The sequence below is a fragment of the Pseudophryne corroboree genome, chromosome 11 (genome assembly GCF_028390025.1).
Source record: "Pseudophryne corroboree isolate aPseCor3 chromosome 11, aPseCor3.hap2, whole genome shotgun sequence".
Lineage (NCBI taxonomy): Eukaryota > Metazoa > Chordata > Amphibia > Anura > Myobatrachidae > Pseudophryne > Pseudophryne corroboree.
Genome location: NC_086454.1, coordinates 23,423,075 through 23,447,753, shown reverse-complemented (window position 1 = coordinate 23,447,753; position 24,679 = coordinate 23,423,075). Strand labels below are relative to the sequence as shown.

At 47.7% G+C, this 24,679-nt stretch overlaps 1 protein-coding gene across 3 annotated transcripts in view; it reads left to right on the top strand.

Annotated features, from left to right (window-relative positions):
- NELL1 (neural EGFL like 1) overlaps positions 1–24,679 on the top strand; it is a 1,344,875-nt gene that overhangs the window by 1,065,335 nt on the left and 254,861 nt on the right. For all 3 annotated transcript variants that reach the window (XM_063946373.1, XM_063946374.1, XM_063946375.1), the window contains one exon: positions 8,931–9,026. In XM_063946373.1, coding sequence (XP_063802443.1) covers positions 8,931–9,026 — 96 coding nt within the window. The remainder of the gene's footprint in view (positions 1–8,930; positions 9,027–24,679) is intronic.

The following is a 24,679-nucleotide window of genomic DNA, read 5'->3' as shown; positions in this document are numbered from 1 at the left end:
CCAGTATACGTTGTCTTCCTGAAAAACGCTCCATATCTGTGCTCAGTGTGCTGCATATATCTGTGCACACACTGCTTTATTGTGGGGACTGGGGACCACCAGTATATTATATAGGAGGAGTACAGTGCAGAGTTTTGCTGACCAGTGACCACCAGTATACGTTGTCTGCCTGAAAAACACTCCATATCTGTGCTCAGTGTGCTGCATATATCTGTGCTCACACTGCTTTATTGTGGGGACTGGGGACCAGCAGTATTATATAGTAGGAGTACAGTGCAGAGTTTTGCTGACAGTGACCACCAGTATATATAGCAGTACGGTACGGAAGGCCACTGCTCTACCTACCTCTGTGTCGTCAAGTATACTATCCATCTAGATTCTATACCTGTGGTGCATTTTAGTTTTGCAGTTTGCTGACAGTGACCACCAGTATATATAGCAGTACGGTACGGAAGGCAACTGCTCTACCTACCTCTGTGTCATCAAGTATAGTATCCATCTAGATTCTATACCTGTGGTGCATTTTAGTTTTGCAGTTTGCTGACAGTGACCATCAGTATATATAGCAGTACGGTACGGAAGGCCACTGCTCTACCTACTTCTGTGTCGTCAAGTATACTATCCATCCATACCTGTGGTGCATTTCAGTTGTGCGCAGTATATATAGTAGTAGGCCATTGCTATTGATACTGGCATATAATTCCACACATTAAAAAATGGAGAACAAAAATGTGGAGGTTAAAATAGGGAAAGATCAAGATCCACTTCCACCTCGTGCTGAAGCTGCTGCCAATAGTCATGGCCGAGACAATGAAATGCCATCAACGTCGTCTGCCAAGGCCGATGCCCAATGTCATAGTAGAGAGCATGTAAAATCCAAAAAACAAAAGTTCAGTAAAATGACCCAAAAATCAAAATTGAAAGCGTCTGATGAGAAGCGTAAACTTGCCAATATGCCATTTACGACACGGAGTGGCAAGGAACGGCTGAGGCCCTGGCCTATGTTCATGGCTAGTGGTTCAGATTCACATGAGGATGGAAGCACTCATCCTCTCGCTAGAAAAATGAAAAGACTTAAGCTGGCAAAAGCACAGCAAAGAACTGTGCGTTCTTCTAAATCACAAATCCCCAAGGAGAGTCCAATTGTGTCGGTTGCGATGCCTGACCTTCCCAACACTGGACGGGAAGAGCTTGTGCCTTCCACCATTTGCACGCCCCCTGCAAGTGCTGGAAGGAGCACCCGCAGTCCAGTTCCTGATAGTCAAATTGAAGATGTCACTGTTGAAGTACACCAGGATGAGAATATGGGTGTTGCTGGCGCTGGGGAGGAAATTGACAAGGAGGATTCTGATGGTGAGGTGGTTTGTTTAAGTCAGGCACCCGGGGAGACACCTGTTGTCCGTGGGATGAATATGGCCATTGACATGCCTGGTCAAAATACAAAAAAAATCACCTCTTCGGTGTGGAATTATTTCAACACAAATGCGGACAACAGGTGTCAAGCTGTGTGTTGCCTGTGTCAAGCTGTGTGTTGCCTTTGTCAAGCTGTAATAAGTAGGGGTAAGGATGTTAACCACCTAGGAACATCCTCCCTTATACATCACCTGGTCCGCATTCATCAGAAGTCAGTGACAAGTTCAAAAACTTTGGATGACAGCGGAAGCAGTTCACTGACCACTAAATCCCTTTCTCTTGTAACCAAGCTCCTGCAAACCACACCACCAACTCCCTCAGTGTCAATTTCCACCTTACCCAGGAAAGCCAATAGTCCTGCAGGCCATGTCACTGGCAAGTCTGACGAGTCCTCTCCTGCCTGGGATTCCTCCGATGCATCCTTGAGTGTAACGCCTACTGCTGCTGGCGCTGCTGTTGTTGCTGCTGGGAGTCGATCGTCATCCCAGAGGGGAAGTCGGAAGACCACTTGTACTACTTCCAGTAAGAAATTGACTGTCCAACAGTCCTTTGCGAGGAAGATGAAATATCACAGCAGTCATCCTGCTGCAAAGCGGATAACTCAGGTCTTGTCAGCCTGGGTGGTGAGAAACGTGGTTCCGGTATCCACCGTTAATTCACAGGCAACTAGAGACTTGTTTGAGGTACTGTGTCCCCGGTACCAAATACCATCTAGGTTCCATTTCTCTAGGCAGGCGATACCGAAAATGTACACAGACGTCAGAAAAAGAGTCACCAGTGTCCTAAAAAATGCAGTTGTACCCAATGTCCACTTAACCACGGACATGTGGACAAGTGGAGCAGGGCAGACTCAGGACTATATGACTGTGACAGCCCACTGGGTAGATGTATTGCCTCCCGCAGCAAGAACAGCAGCGGCGGCACCAGTAGCAGCATCTCGCAAACGCCAACTCGTTCCTAGGCAGGCACACAGCTGACAACCTCTTACGGAAACTGAGGAACATCATCGCAGAATGGCTTACCCCAATTGGACTCTCCTGGGGATTTGTGACATCGGACAACGCCACCAATATTGTGCATGCATTACATCTGGGCAAATTCCAGCACGTCCCATGTTTTGCACATACATTGAATTTGGTGGTGCAGAATTATTTAAAAAACTACAGGGGCGTGCAAGAGATGCTGTCGGTGGCCCGAAGAATTGCGGGCCACTTTCGGCATTCAGCCACCGCGTGCCGAAGACTGGAGCACCAGCAAACAGTCCTGAACCTGCCCTGCCATCATCTGAAGCAAGAGGTGGTAACGAGGTGGAATTCAACCCTCTATATGCTTCAGAGGATGGAGGAGCAGCAAAAGGCCATTCAAGCCTATACATCTGCCCACGATATAGGCAAAGGAGGGGGAATGCACCTGACTCAAGCGCAGTGGAGAATGATTTAAACGTTGTGCAAGGTTCTGCAACCCTTTGAACTTGCCACACGTGAAGTCAGTTTAGACACTGCCAGCCTGAGTCAGGTCATTCCCCTTATCAGGCTTTTGCAGAAGAAGCTGGAGACATTGAAGGAGGAGCTAAAACAGAGCGATTCCGCTAGGCATGTGGGACTTGTGGATGGAGCCCTTAATTCGCTTAACCAGGATTCACGGGTGGTCAATCTGTTGAAATCAGAGCACTACATTTTGGCCACTGTGCTCGATCCTAGATTTAAAACCTACGTTGTATCTCTCTTTCCGGCAGACACAAGTCTGCAGAGGTTCAAAGACCTGCTGGTGAGAAAATTGTCAAGTCAAGCGGAACGTGACCCGTCAACAGCTCCTCCTTCACATTCTCCCGCAACTGGGGGTGCGAGGAAAAGGCTAAGAATTCCGAGCCCACCTGCTGGCGGTGATGCAGGGCAGTCTGGAGCTAGTGCTGACATCTGGTCCGGACTGAAGGACCTGGCAACGATTACTGACATGTCGTCTACTGTCACTGCATATGATTCTGTCACCATTGAAAGAATGGTGGAGGATTATATGAGTGACCGCATCCAAGTAGGCACGTCAGACAGTCCGTACGTATACTGGCAGGAAAAAGAGGCAATTTGGAGGCCCTTGCACAAACTGGCTTTATTCTACCTAAGTTGCCCACCCTCCAGTGTGTACTCCGAAAGAGTGTTTAGTGCAGCCGCTCACCTTGTCAGCAATCGGCGTACGAGGTTACTTCCAGAAAATGTGGAGAAGATGATGTCCATCAAAATGAATTATAATCAATTCCTCCGTGGAGACATTCACCAGCAATTGCCTCCAGAAAGTACACAGGGATCTGAGATGGTGGATTCCAGTGGGGACGAATTAATAATCTGTGAGGAGGGGGATGTACACAGTGAAAGGGGTGAGGAATCGGAGGATGATGATGAGGTGGACATCTTGCCTCTGTAGAGCCAGTTTGTGCAAGGAGAGATTGATTGCTTCTTTTTTGGTGGGGGCCCAAACCAACCAGTCATTTCAGTCACAGTCGTGTGGCAGACCCTGTCGCTGAAATTATGGGTTCGTTAAAGTGTGCATGTCCTGTTTATACAACATAAGGGTGGGTGGGAGGGCCCAAGGACAATTCCATCTTGCACCTCTTTTTTTCTTTCATTTTTCTTTGTATCATGTGCTGTTTGGGGACAATTTTTTTGAAGTGCCATCCTGTCTGACACTGCAGTGCCACTCCTAGATGGGCCAGGTGTTTGTGTCGGCCACTTGTGTCGCTTAGCTTAGTCACACAGCGACCTTGGTGCGCCTCTTTTTTTTCTTTGCATCATGTGCTATTTGGGGACTATTTTTTTGAAGTGCCATCCTGTCTGACACTGCAGTGCCACTCCTAGATGGGCCAGGTGTTTGTGTCGGCCACTTGGGTCGCTTAGCTTAGTCACACAGCTACCTCATTGCACCTCTTTTTTTCTTTGCATCATGTGCTGTTTGGGGACTATTTTTTTGAAGTGCCATCCTGTCTGACACTGCAGTGCCACTCCTAGATGGGCCAGGTGTTTGTGTCGGCCACTTGTGTCGCTTAGCTTAGTCACACAGCGACCTTGGTGCGCCTCTTTTTTTCTTTGCATCATGTGCTGTTTGGGGACTATTTTTTTGAAGTGCCATCCTGCCTGACACTGCAGTACCACTCCTAGATGGGCCAGGTGTTTGTGTCGGCCACTTGTGTCGCTTAGCTTAGCCATCCAGCGACCTCGGTGCAAATTTTAGGACTAAAAATAATATTGTGAGGTGTTCAGAATAGACTGAAAATGAGTGGAAATTATGGTTATTGAGGTTAATAATACTATGGGATCAAAATAACCCCCAAATTCTATGATTTAAGCTGTTTTTGAGGGTTTTTTGTAAAAAAACACCCGAATCCAAAACACACCCGAATCCGACAAAAAATTTTCAGGGAGGTTTTGCCAAAACGCGTCCGAATCCAAAACACGGCCGCGGAACCGAATCCAAAACCAAAACACAAAACCCGAAAAATTTCCGGTGCACATCACTAATGTCGACCAATAGTGGTTGACCTATTGACTGTTGATTTTATTACTGTCGACCTATCATCCAGATGCCCAATGTAAGTGCCATTCATTTGGGAAAGTTTAGTGTGCCTCACTGTCCTAAGTGATGGTGCATGGGTATCTGACAGTAACTTGTGTGGGTGATAAGTAAACTATAGGTATCTGCCAGTATGTTGTGTGGGTGATAAGGAAACTATAGGTATCTGCCAGTATGTTGTGTGGGTGATAAGGAAACTATAGGTATCTGCCAGTATGTTGTGTGGGTAATAAGGAAACTATAGGTATCTGCCAGTATGTTCTTCGTATAATTAAAGCCAGAAAGCTCTGTACTGGTCAGCATGGAAATTACATAGCCAATAGCCAATGGTGTAACTATGGAAGGGTACTATTTAACAAAAAGGGAGGTAATCTGCGCACTGGGGTGGTTTTACTGTATGGGATGTGCTGCTAGTCAAAAGGGTGTCCTTGCCCTTTGGTTCAATATGGATATCTGGTTTTCACCTGACTGCGCTCATCCCCTACAGTTTGAGTACTCGTGAAATGATGCAAATGGATACTTATAAAAAGGTGTGTTTTACTTTCACATGTATCAAATATGACACTCAATATAATGAAACAGTGCAGATAATATTGTGGAACATGAAAAAGGTGGTAATCACAATGTGTGCTCCACGGGGAGCACCTGTTTTACTCAGTCCTTTAATCACTCAAATTGGTGATTAAATCCTTTAGGTTCTTGGCGCGTGTGTTCTGACACAAAGGCCAATGGGCTGGAAAAAATATATATATGTAATGATTAAATCTGGCTGTGTTGCTTTAAAAGTCAAATGTAGATTTTCCAGTCAGGACTAGAGACATTTCCACTGGAAAATCTACATTTGACTTTTAAAGTCCCCTTTTTATACATTACGGCAGACAGCGCGCCCTTTTTTACACATTATGGCTGACAGCGCCCCCCCCTTTTTACACATTACGGCAGACAGCGCGCCCTTTTTTACACATTACGGCAGACAGCACCCCCCTTTTTACACATTACGGTAGACAGCGTCCCCTTTTTACACATTACGGCAGACAGCGCACCCTTTTTTACACATTACGGCAGACAGCGTCCACTTTTTACACATTACAGCAGACAGCATCCCCTTTTTACACATTAAGAGAGAGAGAGAGGGGGAAAAAAAACAAAAAACCTTCCTGCTGCTGTGTGCGGACAGAGCCGCCGGAGAAGGACAGGGGAGAGCCGCACAAGTCAGCGGGAGGGGAGGACGGAGCCGCCGGACATTTCCAGCTGAGAGCTGCCCAGAGGAGAGAGACGTCTGGTGCCTGTGAGCAGGAGGGCGGGGGGGGACGGAGCCGGCGGACACTTCCAGGTGGTGAGAGCCCCCAGAGGAGAGAGACGTCTGGTGCCTTTGAGCGGGAGGGGGGGGGACGGAGCCGGCGGACACTACGAGGTGGTGAGAGCCCCCAGAGGAGAGAGACGTCTGGTGCCTGTGAGCGGGAGGGGGACGGAGCCGGCGGAGCATGACAGGGGAAAGCAGCAGTCACCGCAGACCCACCGCTGCTCCCGTCCCAATTTCCGCCTCCCGCTGCGTCTGGGTGATTGGACAAGCGGATCCAGCAGTGGATCCGCAGTCCAATCACAGCTGCCTCGCTGACACGGTGGTGGTGTCCCTGTCAGCGAGGCACTTTTTTCAGTGCCGCTTTCCCACTGTTTTTCAATGGGCTTTTAAAGCCCAGTGCTAGGCTCCGCCCCCCGCTCTCTCCCCGTTCCTGTTATGTATGGGAGGCACTGCTATCAGTGCCTCCCAAAGTCATTTTACACAATAAAAAATATGGCATTGCATCAAGAAGATACATATGACATTAATATGTGTCATAAGTATCTTCTATGTATTATTTTACTAATGCCTGCACGTCCCTGCTAGATGCCACTTTTCTTAGAATGCCTCAGATGCTGCACTGTCTACTAGTGTCTGGTATGGTCATCAACCATCGATGGTTAGACAGTGATGGCGGTAATCCAATGGGTCTCCACAATTGATTGCAGAGAGTGCGTCAATGTTTTCTCTCTCTCTTGGTGCAGAAGGCACGGTGCTTAGCCCCACCCCTTCTGTAACTGTCCTGTCACTTAGCCTCCCCCCACGCACACCTCTTAGCTTCTTGTATAGTCCAGCGTGTCCCACTGCATTCCGTAGATGGTTTCATGCCATCGATGTTGAGCACCGATATCAACAGATAGTCTATTCCTTACCTTCCTCACCAGCCTGGTGGTTTATGCGCCATTGGGCTTACTGAGGTTCATGCCTTGCTCATCTGCCCTCTTTTCCTATTCCCCATACTACTCTTAAGCTCGGTGCTTGGCTGTGGTCTGGGAGATTCGCATTAATAAATCACCGTCATTTATTTCGAAATTAAGCTTCTTCATAGTCTAAATCTGACACGGGAAGATTTACCGGGAATTCTGTTTGCTGCGCATTTGCTGCATTATTTAAATTATGAACACAATTTATTTCTATTGCGATCTAATCCATAGTAACTGTCAGGTGTTCTCCGCAGCACAATGAAACAACTTAACGTGGACTGCGCACAATATATCTTCTCCGTTTTACAACCCGCTGCAATATCCGTAACTCATTCTGCACATTATCTGTATTAATGTATTGTCGAAAATGTATTTAATCAGAAAATAAATAACAATCAGTTGGTGTAAATATAGATTTACAATAGAAAGTCCCCTGGCTGCGAGTGGGGGGAGAATATCTGTAGTTTATTACCGAACAACTGTACGCCGCAGCCAATGAGCTGTGTGCATTAGTTTAGAGCAGCACTTGACAAAGAACGTCATAAATAAACAGAGTAATTATTTTCCGCGTGTACACAAAATAGCCTGACGTGCAATAAATTACTGTGCGGCTGCAATCCTGATTTACATTTTCTATAAGGGTAAGATGTGGTATGTACGAGAGCTGAGATGTCACTGCACTATAACTAGACTGGCCATCATATACCTGTATTACTGGACACCTGTTTAGCCATTCACGGAACCTGTGTAAATCACAGAGTCCTGGATTAAAGGGATTTTATGGCAAATATAACTATAAAGCAGTATAATTGGGCAGCACAGATGGTGTAGTGGTTAGTATTACTGCATCGCAGCACTGAGGTCATGGGTTCGATTCCCACCATGGCTGCAACAGTGTGGAGTTTGTATGTTCTCCCCACGCTTGTGTGGGTTTCCTCCGGGTACTCCGGTTTCCTCCCACAATCCAAAAATATACTGGTAGGTTAATTGGCTCCAACAAAATTACCCCTAGTGTGAATGTGTCTGTGTACATGTGATAAGGAAAATAGATTGTAAGCTCCACTGGGGCAGGGACTGATGTGAATGGGCAAATATTCTCTGTAAAGCGCTGCGGTATATGTGTGCGCTATATAAATAACTGATAATAATAATTGCTTCTTGAGCCAAGGTTAATATAATGATCCCTAGAGAACACGTCTGTGTAAGATGCTTGGACGTGGGTTTACTTAGATCATTAGATCGACAGTGTCTAGGTCGACAATGTTTAGGTCGACTGCTATAGGTCGACAGTCACTAGGTCGACAGGGGTTGAAGGTCGACAGGGTTTCTAGGTCAACAGGTCAAAAGGTCGAGTTTTTCATGTTTTTTTGGTGTCGTTTTCTCCGTACATTGACTGGGAACCCCAATTAGTGCACTCGCTTCGCTCGCCATGCTTCGGGCAAGGTTACCGTTCCCAATTGTAGTAAAAGTATGAAAACGTTTAAAAAAAATGTGTAAAACTCATGTCGACCTTTTGACCTGTCAACCTAGAACATGTCGACCTAGAAACCCTGTCGACATATAGTGGTCGACATAAACATTGTTGACCTAGGCACTGTCGATCTTCAGACCGGATCCCCTTGGACGTACGCTGTTACCTGAACAAGAAATGTTGATATAATGTTACTTAAAGATCTTCTCTGTCTTTGTAGCATTCTGCGAGGAGGAGTGCCGGTACGGAGGAACTTGTGTGGCCCCCAACAAATGTGCTTGTCCCCCCGGATTTACAGGAACCCACTGTGAGAAAGGTAAAATGATCTTCTTTTATGTTTACATCAAAGGCTTACGTAATACAGTGATGCAGACCGCGGGAATATGCCAGTGGTACGATACGGGTTGTGTCAGTGTGCCTATGACATGGCGGGATCGGTATGAAATAACCTCCAATCGAAATCCCGACAGCAATTGACCGACGGTCAAAATACCGTCAAGGTCAAAATCCCGACATGGACAAAAAACCGACATTTAAAATACAGACAAGGTCAAAATACCAACATGTAAAATGACGACAGGTCAAAATACCGACATGTGTTTTTCATTGTTGTTTTGTGTGTATGCCGACATAGGTTGACATGGAAACCATATAAGTGTACCGCTGCGCTCGCCATGCTTCGGGCACGGTTCCTCGCTGCGCTCGGCACACTATTATATCCCCCCTCCAGGTCCACTGGGATGGTAAAGTATGAACAAGTCGGTTTCAATGAAAAACTCATGTCGACATTTTACATGTCGGTATTTTGTCCATGTCGGGATTTTGACCGTCGGTCAATTGCTGTCGGGATTTCGACCGTCGGGATTTTGATTGGAGGTAAATTGACTGCATCACGACATGGCACCCCAAGTGTCATTTTGGGAACACCATAGAGTCAGTGTTGCATATATATGATGGAAGGAACGTCGGATGGATCACTATAGTACCAGTTACTGCACATTACTGCTATCTGCTCAATGCTTTTATATATATATATATATATATACTTGTCGGCTGCGGAGCTTTTCCAGATTCCTCCGAGCTGTTATGTGTTTTATTGCCCAGAAAATGAATGGTGAATTGCTTATTACACAGTGTTAGAATTCCAATCACTATCTAGAACAGTTACTAAGCATTAGTAATCGTGCTAATTACTTTCCTTCCTCACAGCTGAAATCCTACTAATTAATTGATTGTGACAGTTCGGCCTCTAGTTTGCCGTAGGCGAGTTTTAGTGAGGATCTCCGGATTTGGCACCAGGTTCATCATCTTTACTTTAGTTGAGCGCAGGAAATATGTGACACGATGCAGGACGGGCTGACAAATTGGCCGTTCCAGCACAACTTGGTAACAACAAGGAGAACTCCGCTCAGAAAGAATTTTTAAGAAAGGATTTGGCCTACTTAAAATGATGGCGCTAGGTACTGCATCTTACTGTAATAGGACTTCTGCCCGAAATCAGCACTCAAAAACCCAGACTCGGCAGCTATAGAAATATATAAGAAATATTGCAAATAAATAACTGACACTCGCTAGAAACTTGTTACCATGGCAATAGTCATTGTATCCACTGTTGTTTCCATGGTTACAGGTGTTACCAAGGGACCTGGCCAAATAAAAGCTACAGAATATGTCTGAGTTTTTAAGTGCTCATTTCGGGCAGTAGCCATATTTAAAGTATCAGGAAAAAGGGGACCCATAATAATGATTTCAGTTACCCCCCTTTACAGGTATACAGTCACTGAAACGCTATCTGATGCATTTGTAATGGTTTATTTGAATTTTGTGTAAGCTGTATAGGCTTTGATTAGTTTAATCAAGCAGCTTTTTAGACAGGAAGGTTCATTTGCTGTGATAAAAGCCTGGTTTACATGTCTTCATTTCTGTTGATGTTTTAAATTTGATATATATTTGTACATTTTACATCAGTGGTTCTTTTATATCATACAACTTACTGTACATTGTAGGTTCAGCAATATTTCCATGCATTGTGTGATTTAGGGCACATCTCAATCATTCAGCCGTCTTGCCACACAAGTACTAGCGGCTAAATTAATCCCGCAGTTTGTTCATAACTGTTACGCTCAATTAAATTTGACTGAACTACGTCTTAATAGGAGTTTCTGGTAAGGATCTATAGGTGGGTTTTACGTCCATGACCATTCGTGAAAGTATTTGCGTTCAGAACCTAATCAGCAATGGTAAGGTAGTGGGCAAGGGAGAGGCCTCCCCAGATTTGTGCCCTTATTTATCAATGAGTGATAAATTTCACTGTGAGTGATAAATTGCACCAGCCAATCAGGTCCTAAGTTCCATGTCACAGGCTGTGTTTGAAAAAATGACAGTTAGGAGCGGATTGGCTGGTGAAATTTATCACTCAGTGAAATGTATCACTCATTGATAAATAAGGGCATTGGTGCAGTGGGAGGCTCCTCAATGTGTTACTGTAAGCTCTACTTTGAGTACTCGGCACAAGACAGGGCAATCCTATCACTCCGCCCTGAGAGCCGAGAGCCAAGCAACTAGATCAGCTGGCAGGTTGGCTACATGTGAGTATGGGACTGGAGAGACCATTCTGTTTAGCACTCAAGCCTTTAAAGCAGAATAGAAGTTGTGATTGATCCTGTACAGCTGTATCAGCCGGTTTGATAAGACAAGAAAGGTGTAAATGGATCCAGCAGAATTAGTAATTAGCTGTAAGACTGGGATTGGTGTGGGCGGGGCTGCGAGTAGCCACGGCATGCCAGGGTGAGGGCATTCCACGCCAGTCACTGTACAGTGATGGGAGAGTAGCGCTGATCTCGTTATCTGACGGTACCAACCCATTTATCAGACATCTCCTCCTGAAACAACCAGAGATGAGGCATTTAGCATCTGTCGGTAATTATTCCATCCTGCTAATGGTACGTTCTGTATGGTGATTCGTGGGCCGCTGTAATTAAGAGCCAAGAAAGCAATGTACATGTCAATTAAGCTAAATTACATGAATTCATGCTATTTATTATATTTTACCATATTTCTGAGTAGCGTTTCCTGAAGAGTTACTTGTACGGATGCTGGCAGGCAACCTGTACAGTACAGTGGCACACGGGTAGGACGCACCTGTACAGTACAGTGGCACACAGGTAGGACACACCTGTATAGTACAGTGACACACGGGTAGGACGCACCTGTACAGTACAGTGGCACACAGGTAGGACACACCTGTATAGTACAGTGACACACGGGTAGGACACACCTGTACAGTACAGTGACACACGGGTAGGACGCACCTGTACAGTACAGTGACACACGGGTAGGACGCACCTGTACAGTACAGTGACACACGGGTAGGACGCACCTGTACAGTACAGTGGCACACAGGTAGGACACACCTGTATAGTACAGTGACACACGGGTAGGACACACCTGTACAGTACAGTGGCACACAGGTAGGGCACACCTGTACAGTACAGTGGCACACAGGTAGGACACACCTGTACAGTACAGTGGCACACAGGTAGGACACACCTGTACAGTACAGTGGCACACAGGTAGGACACACCTGTACAGTACAGTGGCACACAGGTAGGACACACCTGTATAGTACAGTGGCACACGGGTAGGACACACCTGTATAGTACAGTGGCACACAGGTAGGACACACCTGTATAGTACAGCGGCACACAGGTAGGATACACCTGTACAGTACAGTGGCACACGGGTAGGACACACCTGTATAGTACAGTTGCACACAGGTAGGATACACCTGTATAGTACAGTTGCACACAGGTAGGATACACCTGTATAGTACAGTGGCACACAGGTAGGACACACCTGTATAGTACAGTGGCACACGGGTAGGACACACCTGTACAGTACAGTGGCACACAGGTAGGGCACACCTGTACAGTACAGTGGCACACAGGTAGGACACACCTGTACAGTACAGTGGCACACAGGTAGGACACACCTGTACAGTACAGTGGCACACAGGTAGGACACACCTGTACAGTACAGTGGCACACAGGTAGGACACACCTGTATAGTACAGTGGCACACGGGTAGGACACACCTGTATAGTACAGTGGCACACAGGTAGGACACACCTGTATAGTACAGCGGCACACAGGTAGGATACACCTGTACAGTACAGTGGCACACGGGTAGGACACACCTGTATAGTACAGTTGCACACAGGTAGGATACACCTGTACAGTACAGTGGCACACCGGTAGGACACACCTGTACAGTACAGTGGCACACAGGTAGGACACACCTGTACAGTACAGCGACACACAGGTAGAACACACCTGTACAGTACAGTGGCACACAGGTAGGACACACCTGTATAGTACAGTGGCACACGGGTAGGACACACCTGTATAGTACAGTTGCACACAGGTAGGATACACCTGTACAGTACAGTGGCACACAGGACACACCTGTACAGTACAGTGGCACACCGGTAGGACACACGTGTACAGTACAGTGGCACACAGGTAGGACACACCTGTACAGTACAGCGGCACACAGGTAGAACACACCTGTACAGTACAGTGGCACACAGGTAGGACACACCTGTATAGTACAGTGGCACACGGGTAGGACACACCTGTATAGTACAGTGGCACACGGGTAGAACACCTGTATAGTACAGTTGCACACAGGTAGGATACACCTGTACAGTACAGTGGCACACCAGTAGGACACACCTGTACAGTACAGTGGCACACAGGTAGGACACACCTGTACAGTACAGTGGCACACCGGTAGGACACACCTGTACAGTACAGTGGCACACAGGTAGGGCACACCTGTATAGTACAATGGCACACAGGTAGGACACACCTGTACAGTACAGTGGCACACAGGTAGGACACACCTGTATAGTACAGTGGCACACAGGTAGGACACACCTGTACAGTACAGTGGCACACGGGTAGGACACACCTGTTCAGTAAGTGGCACACGGGTAGGACACACGTACAGTACAGTGGCACACGGGTAGGACACACCTGTATAGTACAGTTGCACACAGGTAGGATACACCTGTACAGTACAGTGGCACACCGGTAGGACACACCTGTACAGTACAGTGGCACACAGGTAGGACACACCTGTACAGTACAGTGGCACACAGGTAGGACACACCTGTACAGTACAGTGGCACACAGGTAGGACACACCTGTACAGTACAGTGGCACACGGGTAGGACACACCTGTACAGTACAGTGGCACACGGGTAGGATACGCCTGTACAGTACAGTGGCACACCGGTAGGACACACCTGTACAGTACAGTGGCACACAGGTAGGACACACCTGTACAGTACAGTGGCACACAGGTAGGACACACCTGTACAGTACAGTGGCACACGGGTAGGATACACCTGTACAGTACAGTGGCACACCGGTAGGACACACCTGTACAGTACAGTGGCACACAGGACACACCTGTACAGTACAATGGCACACAGGTAGGACACACCTGTATAGCACAGTGGCACACAGGTAGGACACACCTGTACAGTACAGTGGCACACGGGTAGGACACACCTGTTCAGTAAGTGGCACACGGGTAGGACACACGTACAGTACAGTGGCACACGGGTAGGACACACCTGTATAGTACAGTGGCACACGGGTAGGACACACCTGTACAGTACAGTGGCACACAGGTAGGAGACACCTGTACAGTACAATGGCACACAGGTAGGACACACCTGTACAGTACAGTGGCACACAGGTAGGACACACCTGTACAGTACAGTGGCACACAGGTAGGACACACCTGTACAGTACAGTGGCACACAGGTAGGACACACCTGTATAGTACAGTGGCACACAGGTAGGACACACCTGTACAGTACAGTGGCACACGGGTAGGACACACCTGTTCAGTAAGTGGCACACGGGTAGGACACACATACAGTACAGTGGCACACGGGTAGGACACACCTGTATAGTACAGTGGCACACGGGTAGGACACACCTGTACAGTACAGTGGTACACGGGTAGGACACACCTGTATAATACAGTGGCACACGGGTAGGACACAACTGTACAGTACAGTGGGCACACAGGTAGGATACACCTGTACAGTGGGCACACAGGTAGGACACACCTGTACAGTACAGTGGCACACAGGTAGGACACACCTGTATAGCACAGTGGCACACAGGTAGGACACACCTGTATAGCACAGTGGCACACAGGTAGGACACACCTGTACAGTACAGTGGCACACAGGTAGGACACACCTGTATAGTACAGTGGCACACAGGTAGGACACACCTGTACAGTACAGTGGCACACGGGTAGGACACACCTGTTCAGTAAGTGGCACACGGGTAGGACACACGTACAGTACAGTGGCACACGGGTAGGACACACCTGTATAGTACAGTGGCACACGGGTAGGACACACCTGTACAGTACAGTGGCACACAGGTAGGTCACACCTCTATAGTACAGTGGCACACAGGTAGGACACATCTGTATAATACAGTGGCACACAGGTAGGTCACACCTGTATAGTACAGTGGCACACAGGTAGGACACACCTGTACGGTACAGTGGCACACAGGTAGGTCACACCTGTACAGTACAGTGGCACACAGGTTGGAAACACCTGTATAGTACAGTGGCACACAGGTAGGACACACCTGTACAGTACAGTGGCACACAGGTAGGTCACACCTGCACAGTACAGTGGCACACAGGTAGGACACACCTGTATAATACAGTGGCTCACAGGTAGGTCACACCTGTATAGTACAGTGGCACACAGGTAGGACACACCTGTACAGTACAGTGGCACACAGGTAGGTCACACCTCTATTGTACAGTGGCACACAGGTAGGACACATCTGTATAATACAGTGGCACACAGGTAGGTCACACCTGTATAGTACAGTGGCACACAGGTAGGACACACCTGTACAGTACAGTGGCACACAGGTAGGTCACACCTGTACAGTACAGTGGCACACAGGTAGGACACACCTGTATAATACAGTGGCACACAGGTAGGTCACACCTGTATAGTACAGTGGCACACAGGTAGGTCACACCTGTACAGTACAGTGGCACACAGGTAGGACACACCTGTATAATACAGTGGTACACAGGTAGGTCACACCTGTACAGTACAGTGGCACACAGGTAGGACACATCTGTATAATACAGTGGCACACAGGTAGGTCACACCTGTATAGTACAGTGGCACACAGGTAGGACACACCTGTACAGTACAGTGGCACACAGGTAGGTCACACCTGTACAGTACAGTGGCACACAGGTAGGACACACCTGTATAATACAGTGGCTCACAGGTAGGTCACACCTGTATAGTACAGTGGCACACAGGTAGGACACACCTGTACAGTACAGTGGCACACAGGTAGGTCACACCTGTATAGTACAGTGGCACACAGGTAGGACACACCTGTATAGCACAGTGGCACACAGGTAGGACACACCTGTACAGTACAGTGGCACACATGTAGGACACATCTGTATAGTACAGTGGCACACAGGTAGGACACACCTGTACAGTACAGTGGCACACAGGTAGGACACATCTGTATAATACAGTGGCACACAGGTAGGTCACACCTCTATTGTACAGTGGCACACAGGTAGGTCACACCTCTATTGTACAGTGGCACACAGGTTGGACACATCTGTATAGTACAGTGGCACACAGGTAGGACACACCTGTACAGTACAGTGGCACACAGGTAGGACACATCTGTATAATACAGTGGCACACAGGTAGGTCACACCTGTATAGTACAGTGGCACACAGGTAGGACACACCTGTACAGTACAGTGGCACACAGGTAGGTCACACCTGTACAGTACAGTGGCACACAGGTAGGACACACCTGTATAATACAGTGGCACACAGGTAGGACACACCTGTATAGTACAGTGGCACACAGGTAGGACACACCTGTATAGCACAGTGGCACACAAGTTAGGTTTTGACAGTTCTGCATTAGCGTTGGCGAGGAGCTAGGGAAAGAGGAGGCAGCCCCAGGCAATGGAAGGACTCCCTCAGGAGTGGATTCTACCTTTACCATTTGCCTGAACATTGAGGTAAATTTACTAAGGTGGGAGGTTTTTTTAGAACTGGTGATATTGCCCATAGCAACCAATCAGATACTACTTAACAGTTATCTAGCTACTTCTAGAAGATAATAGAATCTGATTGGTTGCTATGGGCAACATCACCAGTTCAAAAAAAAAAAAAAACCACCTTAGTATATTTACCCCATAGTCCAGTGATTTTTAACCTTTTTTTTACTCGCGGCACACCGAAAAATATTTTACAATTCCCAAGGCGCACCATCAGTTCCCCATAGAAAAAAACAAAAAGCACACATTGGCCCTCACAGTAAAAAAAAAATCCACACATACATTGGCCTACACAGAATAAAACAATCACATTGCTCCCCACATAAATCATGTTGCTCCCTACATAAATCTTTCACATTGCTCCCCACATAAATCCTATTGCTTCCCACATTATTTATTCACATAGTTCCCACCATAAATCCTTATTCTCTCCACATAAATCCTATTGAAATCCTATTGTTCCCCACAAGAGAAATAAAACAACAAATATTAGCCCCTACCGGTCAGCTGTCCTCCTCCCTGTTCCTCAGTGGCGGGGGCTGTTTATAGTGGAGTGCTGCAAATACTGAGCAGTGGGCGGTCGGGCCGGTGTGGATGTGGGTGGGCAAGGAAATCTGTGTATGCAGGCGGGAACTGGAAGATGTGTATGCAAGCGGGTGGGCTGGCTGGTGAGACGCGGCGGCCGTGACCTATGATATCACATCGGCGCGTCTTCAAGGCATAGGTCACGGCCGGAGCTGCTCTAGCTCCGCAGCACACCTTGCAACTGGTCGCGGCACACTAGTGTGCCACGGCACACTGGTTGAAAAAGCCTGCCATAGTCCTTAGATACTGCATGTAGCTCGAACTAGTGTTCCTGCTTTCTTCACATTTACTACAGCAAAATAACATGTAGAGCAGATGTGGGTTATTGGCTGTATATCCACACCCCTTTATTCCCTGTGACACCCCTTTATTCCCTGTGACACCCCTTTATTCCCTGTGACATCCCTTTACTTTATTCCCTGTGGCACCCCTTTATACCCTGTGGCACCCCTTTATTCCCTGTGGCACCCCTTTATTCCCTGTGACACCCCTTTATTCCCTATGGCACCAGTTTATTCCCTGTGGCACCCCTTTATTCCCTGTGACACCCCTTTATTCCCTGTGGCACCCCTTTATTCCCTGTGACACCCCTTTATTCCCTGTGACACCCCTTTATTCCCTGTGGCACCCCTTTATTCCCTGTGACACCCCTTTACTTTATTCCCTATGGCACCCCTTTATTCCCTGTGACACCCCTTTATTCCCTGTGACACCCCTTTATTCCCTGTGACACCCCTTTATTCCCTGTGGCACCCCTTTATTCCCTGTGACATCCCTTTACTTTATTCCCTATGGCGCCCCTTTATTCCCTGTGACACCCCTTTATTCCCTGTGACACCCCTTTATTCCCTGTGACATCCCTTTACTTTATTCCCTGTGACACCCCTTTATTCCCTGTGACACCCCTTTATTCCCTGTGACATCCCTTTACTTTATTCCCTGTGACACCCCTTTATTCCCTGTGACACCCCTTTATTCCCTGTGACACCCCTTTATTCCCTGTGACACCTCTTTATTCCCTGTGGCACCTCTTTATTCCCTGTGACACCTCTTTATTCCCTGTGGCACCTCTTTATTCCCTGTGGCACCCCTTTATTCCCTGTGGCACACCTTTATTCCCTGTGGCACCCCTTTATTCCCTGTGGTACCCCTTTATTTCCTGTGGCACCCCTTTATTCCATGTGGCACCTCTTTATTCCCTGTGACACCCCTTTATTCCCTGTGACACCCCTTTATTCCATGTGGCACCTCTTTATTCCCTGTGACACCCCTTTATTCCATGTGGCACCTCTTTATTCCATGTGGCACCTCTTTATTCCATGTGACACCCCTTTATTCCATGTGGCACCTCTTTATTCCCTGTGGCACCCCTTTATTCCCTGTGACACCCCTTTATTCCCTATGGCACCCCTTTATTCCCTATGGCACCCCTTTATTCCCTGTGGTACCCCTTTATTCCATGTGGCCCCTTTTATTCCCTATGACACCTGTGGACTGTGCTGAATAGCGGTACAGTAGGTCGTTAGTCCTGCTGAGCTGGTACTCTATAATGGTAACTGTGTACTTACCCTCCCCTGAGCTGCTTCCTGATTGGCTGTAATTGATACTTTGGATGGCATTCATTCATTTACATACACAATGAGGCACTTCTGGCTCAGTACTAAGACGTTATTGGCAGGGCCGATTCTAGCCCTTGTGGCGCCCCGGGCGAAAACAGGGGCGTGGCTTCATAAAGGGGTGTGGTCAATGTGTCCTCAGTAGTATTGCCCCCATTTGTGCCCCCAGTAGTATTGCCCCCGTTTGTGCCGCTTTTAAAACATTTTTTTTTTAAATTAATACTTACCATCCTCGCTCCTGATGCCCGATGGCTGCTGCCCTCCGTCTCTGGCGCCGCTCCTCTGATCTATGGGAGGGACGTCATGACGTCTCTCCAATAGAAACACATAGACACTAGAGGTCAGTCATGACCCCTAGTGTCTAAGTGCCGCTCCCACAATGCAGTGCGGTGCGCGATGACTTCATTGCGCACCGCACAGCAGTACCGGTACCGGCACCGATGTGGGGGGGGGGGGGGGGGGTGGCACCACCAGTAGCGAATCTTGCCACGGCGGCGGCGCCCTCCGGGCAAAAATCCCATGTGCCCGTAGCAAGATCCGCTACTGGTTATTGGTAACGGCAGATATGTCCTTTCTTACCGCTGCTTCAGTTGCGCCAAATAGCCCCCCTCGCTGCGCCAGGTCCCGGCCATGCCGAAAACGTGCATCTTTTTCACATAAGGAAAACACATAGAAGCAACAGAATGACATCACTAGCATTCACTGGCCAAATGTGATGTGCGACAGTTACACCGCTGGCGGGTTCCGACATGTCTCTATCACGCGAAACATCGACACATGCCCCGTGGCTGGTACAGTTACTCTGTCTGAGCATGGCCTCTAAAAGCAGTTGTGCGTCTGCGAACGCAGCCACTGATATGTCTAGAACACGCCCACAAGATGGGCCACCTCCCAGTCACTGCCCTGGAATGCCCATCGCTTTCACCTCCATTTCTGATGCCGTCCGACCTGATCGCAACAGCGCCTTTATGTACACACTTGGGGTAATTCATGCGCCATCGGGGTTTCCTGGATTTTTGTCGCAGTAGCAAATAAAAGCTTAACTACGTGAACATGGGCATTGCGTTCAGTCTGTGTGCCCTCACTGTTCTATACATATAGGGAGGGATTACACTAGGGCACTGCGACAGTCCGTTTTGGGGAAGGGACTATTAATTAAATAATTCGGCTTCTCCTTATTACTCCAGTTCCGAGAGAGACGCACAGTCTGCCCTCCGCAACATGAGTTATCGGGGTCAATCCAATTAGGTGTGAGTTTGTTTCATGAAACTCGCAGTCTTCACACGAATGTACGCTCCCAAGAATCCTCTAATCCAATTAAAAATGTCTGTTCGCCGTACTCACAGCGGGGTTGGCTAATTGTCAGCCGTATGCAATATAAGAGAGGTGCATGAAAAAGTGGGGTGACCTTCCTGGACCCCAAAAAGGCAACAGTTTCGTTTGCAGAATCATACAGGAGGCTTTAGTGGGCGTAAAGAAAGTACTGGAGATTTTTAAACAGTGATAAAAGGCGGATTTGTGCATTTTTTAAACAAAAGGTAAAAAACAACAACAATTTTTCAACTACTTTCATACAAAAAAAGATGCTTTTGGGGTTCTGTGAGGCGGCTTTAAAAAAATATAAAAAGTAATTATTCTTCAAAATAATAAATACTCCTAATTATAGTTGGGGTGCATAAAGCAACAAAAAAGTTGATTTTGGGGTACTTTTAGGTCATTAAAAAAATAGAAATGACATGTAATTATTGGATTATTAAGCTAATTGGATCAATTGTCTAATTAGTCAGGTGGGGGTGGGGGGTGTTTCTATATGGTGTCTTGACATTTTAACCGTAAAATATAGATTATCCCTACCACCTCTCACCCTCAGGGAGGCGTGAACAGAAATATGTGAGTATACTCTGGTTCAATGCGAGTTTCTAATTGGATTGCATAATGAATTTGCAATGTGAATATGTGGAGAACACTCGTAACTCGCACCGAATTGGATTTACCCCATAGCAGGATGTGTTCTGTGTGTGCATGACATTTGCATGGCAGAGCTACAGTTATACTGCGACTGGCACACTGGGAAATATAATAACATGATATAACGCAAAATCGCCTGCCTCTAAACTCCCTTAACCTCACCTCTTCACTTTGTCTCTCCCAGTGGACCACCTCACCCTCCTATGTGAACGGGAGCTCACTGGATCTGGTTTTCAGTTTCACTCACCGCTGTGATATTTCTGATTTCTCCAATTCTCCTTTTCCCCTCTCTGACAACCACCTGCTGTCTTTCAACTTATCTATCTCTGCTTCCCCATCTCTCCCTCCTAAGCAGTGGCGGATCCAGGGGGGGGGACGGGGGACGCGGGCCCGTGCCCCCCCTGTCATGTCTGGCACTTTAAACAAACAATCACTTGTTCACATCTTGGACAGGTTAACGGAGTCCGCCGGCGAAGTTTCCGTACAAGCCGCTATTAGCGCTAAGCGGCACTGTTCGGGATCAATGAGATCTGTGATCTGGGGACGGTTAGGCTGTGATCACAGATCTCATTGATCCCGTACAGTGCCGCTTAGCACTAATAGCGGCTTGTACAGGAGCTTCGCCGGCGGACTTCGTAAACCTATCCAAGACGTGAACAAGTGATTGTACCACCAGAGCCTGGCAACTGGACCACCTTCAAGGGAGTCAAAGGTACACACCACCACACTATTGTTTGCGGACACTTTACCCTGAGGAGCAGCGGGGGTTAATATCACAAACTGGCAGGAAAATCCTGTTCACTTAGGATACCAACGGATTCTGGTTGATCTTGATATATACCAGTACTGCCCGGAGCTCAGCCTTAGACAGTGTGAGACTCCGACGTGGCTGCAGCAGCGGCCACCATCCACTTAGAGGCTGGCTGCTGGCAGAGGTAGCGGCTCCTTTCAGGATGTTCTTCTTGCGTGGTGGGGTTGCTTGAGAGGTAGCACATGGTGGTGACAGCGTTTTCACTCCTCAGCGGCATAATGTGAATTTTGGCTCATACCGTGTGCTATAATGTGAATTTCGTCTCATACTGTGTGCTATAATGTGAATTTCGTCTCAAACCGTGTGGTATAATGTGAATCTCGGCTCATATTGTGTGCTATAATGTGAATTTCAGCTTATACCGTATGGTATAATGTGAATTTAGGCTCATACTGTGTGGTATAATGTGAATTTAGGCTCATACTGTGTGGTATAATGTGAATTTCGGCTCATAACGTGTGGTATAATGTGAATTTCGGCTCATACTGTGTGCTATAATGTGAATTTTGTCTCATACTATGTGCTATAATGTGAATTTCGACTCATACCGTGTGCTATAATGTGAATTTAGGCTCATACCGTGTGCTATAATGTGAATTTCGGCTCATACCGTGTGCTATAATATGAATTTCGGCTCATACCGTGTGCTATAATGTTTGTTTCCCCAGTGAATATTTCCCTTCATGCCTCTGTAAACCTCACTACAAATGTCTCACTACTCCCTCTTACTCCTACAGAGACCTTAGGTACCCACTGCCTCTCCCTGTCCCCCTCTCCTTGTTACCCACTGCCACCTCCCCCTGGCATCACCCACTTTTTCCTCGTCACCCTTTCCCCGGTGTTACCCACTCTGCCTCTCACTGTCACCCTCTCTCTGTCACCCACTGCCTCTCCGTCTCCCACTATGTTTCCTTCATCCACTGCCTCTCCCCTGCGTCACTATAAACCCATCACCCTCTCTCTCGTGTCACCCGCTGCCTCTCCAAAGTGTCACCCTCTTCCCGTCTTACGAATACGATGTTCCCTTTGAGGCTATGACCCTTGTTGCTAGGTCATGCCCTTGTTGTGAGGCCACGCACACCTTCATGGACCGCACGCCTTCGGCATGCACAAGGTGCCCCCCCTGTCATTTTTTCCTGGATCCGCCCCTGCTCCTAAGCCTACCATCACTAAGCGTAACATTGAGGCTATTGACACCTCATCCCTATCCTCCCTGTTTGACTCACTTCTCTCTCTTCGTCTCCCTCTCACATGCCCTGAACAAGCCACATCCCTATACAATGCATCTCTTACTTCTGCCCTTGACTCTGTAGCTCCGCCAACCACTGTTCACCCTCGCAGATCAACACCTCAACCCTGGCACACCAAATTCACCAGATATCTTCAAAATTGCTCACGTACTGCCGAGCGACAGTGGAGGAAATCGCGCTCTAAAGCAGACTTCCTCCATTTCAAATTCATGCTCTCATCCTTCAGTGCTGCCCTTTCCCTCGCTAAACAATCATACTTCAAAATCCTCATCTCTACCCAGTCTTCCAACCCCCGGTGCCTCTTTGCCACTGTTAACTCCCTCCTCTGCCCACCACCACCTCCTCTCCCTTCCTCATTGTCTGCTCTTGACTTTGCCACTTATTTCACATCCAAGATTGACTCCATACCTCAGGACATCCCACCAGACCAACAACCAGCCACCACCCATCCCTTGCCACCCCTCCCCTTCCCTCTTACCAACTCTGACATCTTTCTCCCATGTATCTGGCGAGGAAGTCATGGCCCTCATCCTCCCCCCCCCCCCCTTCCCCACAACCTCTCCACAACCTCCGCTACCTCCGCTACCTCTCTCCTTCTGCCTGTTCCCATCTTGCCCACCTTCTCAATCTCTCCCTCTCATCAGGCACTGTCCCCTCTGCCTTCAAGCATGCTCTTGTCTCCCCTATTCTTAAAAAACCTACCCTTGATCCAAACACTCTCTCCAACTATCGACCCATCTCTCTCCTCCCTTTTGCCTCCAAACTTCTTGAGCGTATTGTCTATAATCGCCCCACTGCCTCTCTCCACTCCACTGAAACTGCCCTTACAAAAGTCTGCAATGACCTCCATGCTGCTAAATCTAAGGGCCACTACACTCTGCTTCTTCTTCTTGACCTCTCTGCTGCTTTTGACACTGTGGACCACCCTCTCTCTTCTGCAGATCCTTCAATTTCTTGGTCTGCGTGATACTGCCCTCTCCTGGCTTTCCTCCTACCTCTCTGATCGTTCCTTCTCTGTCTCCTCTCATGATGCTACCTCCCCCCCACTTCCACTAACTGTTGGTGTCCCCCAAGGTTCTGTTCTTGGTCCTCTCCTTTTCTCTCTCTCCATACGTCCTCTTTAGGTGAACTCATTAGTTCTTTTAACTTCCAATACCACCTCTATGCTGATGACACTCAAATCTACCTTTCCTCCCCTGATCTCTCCACGGCTCTCCTCAATCGTACCAACAACTGTCTCTCTGCTATCTATTCCTGGATGTCCCAGCGCTTTCTTAAACTCAACATGTCTAAGACTGAGCTGATCATCTTCCCACCCTCCCGCACAACCTCACCTCCCACAGTCTCATTATCCATTGATGGCACGACTATCTCCTCCAGGCCCCAAGTACGCTGTCTTGGCGTAATCCTTGACTCCTCCCTCTCCTTCCAACCACACATTCAGCACCTTTCACAAACCTGTCATTTTCATCTCAAAAACATTTCCAGAATTAGACCTTTTCTCACCCAGGATGCCACTAAGATCATTATTCACTCACTGATTATTTCCAGACTGGATTACTGTAATCTCCTCCTG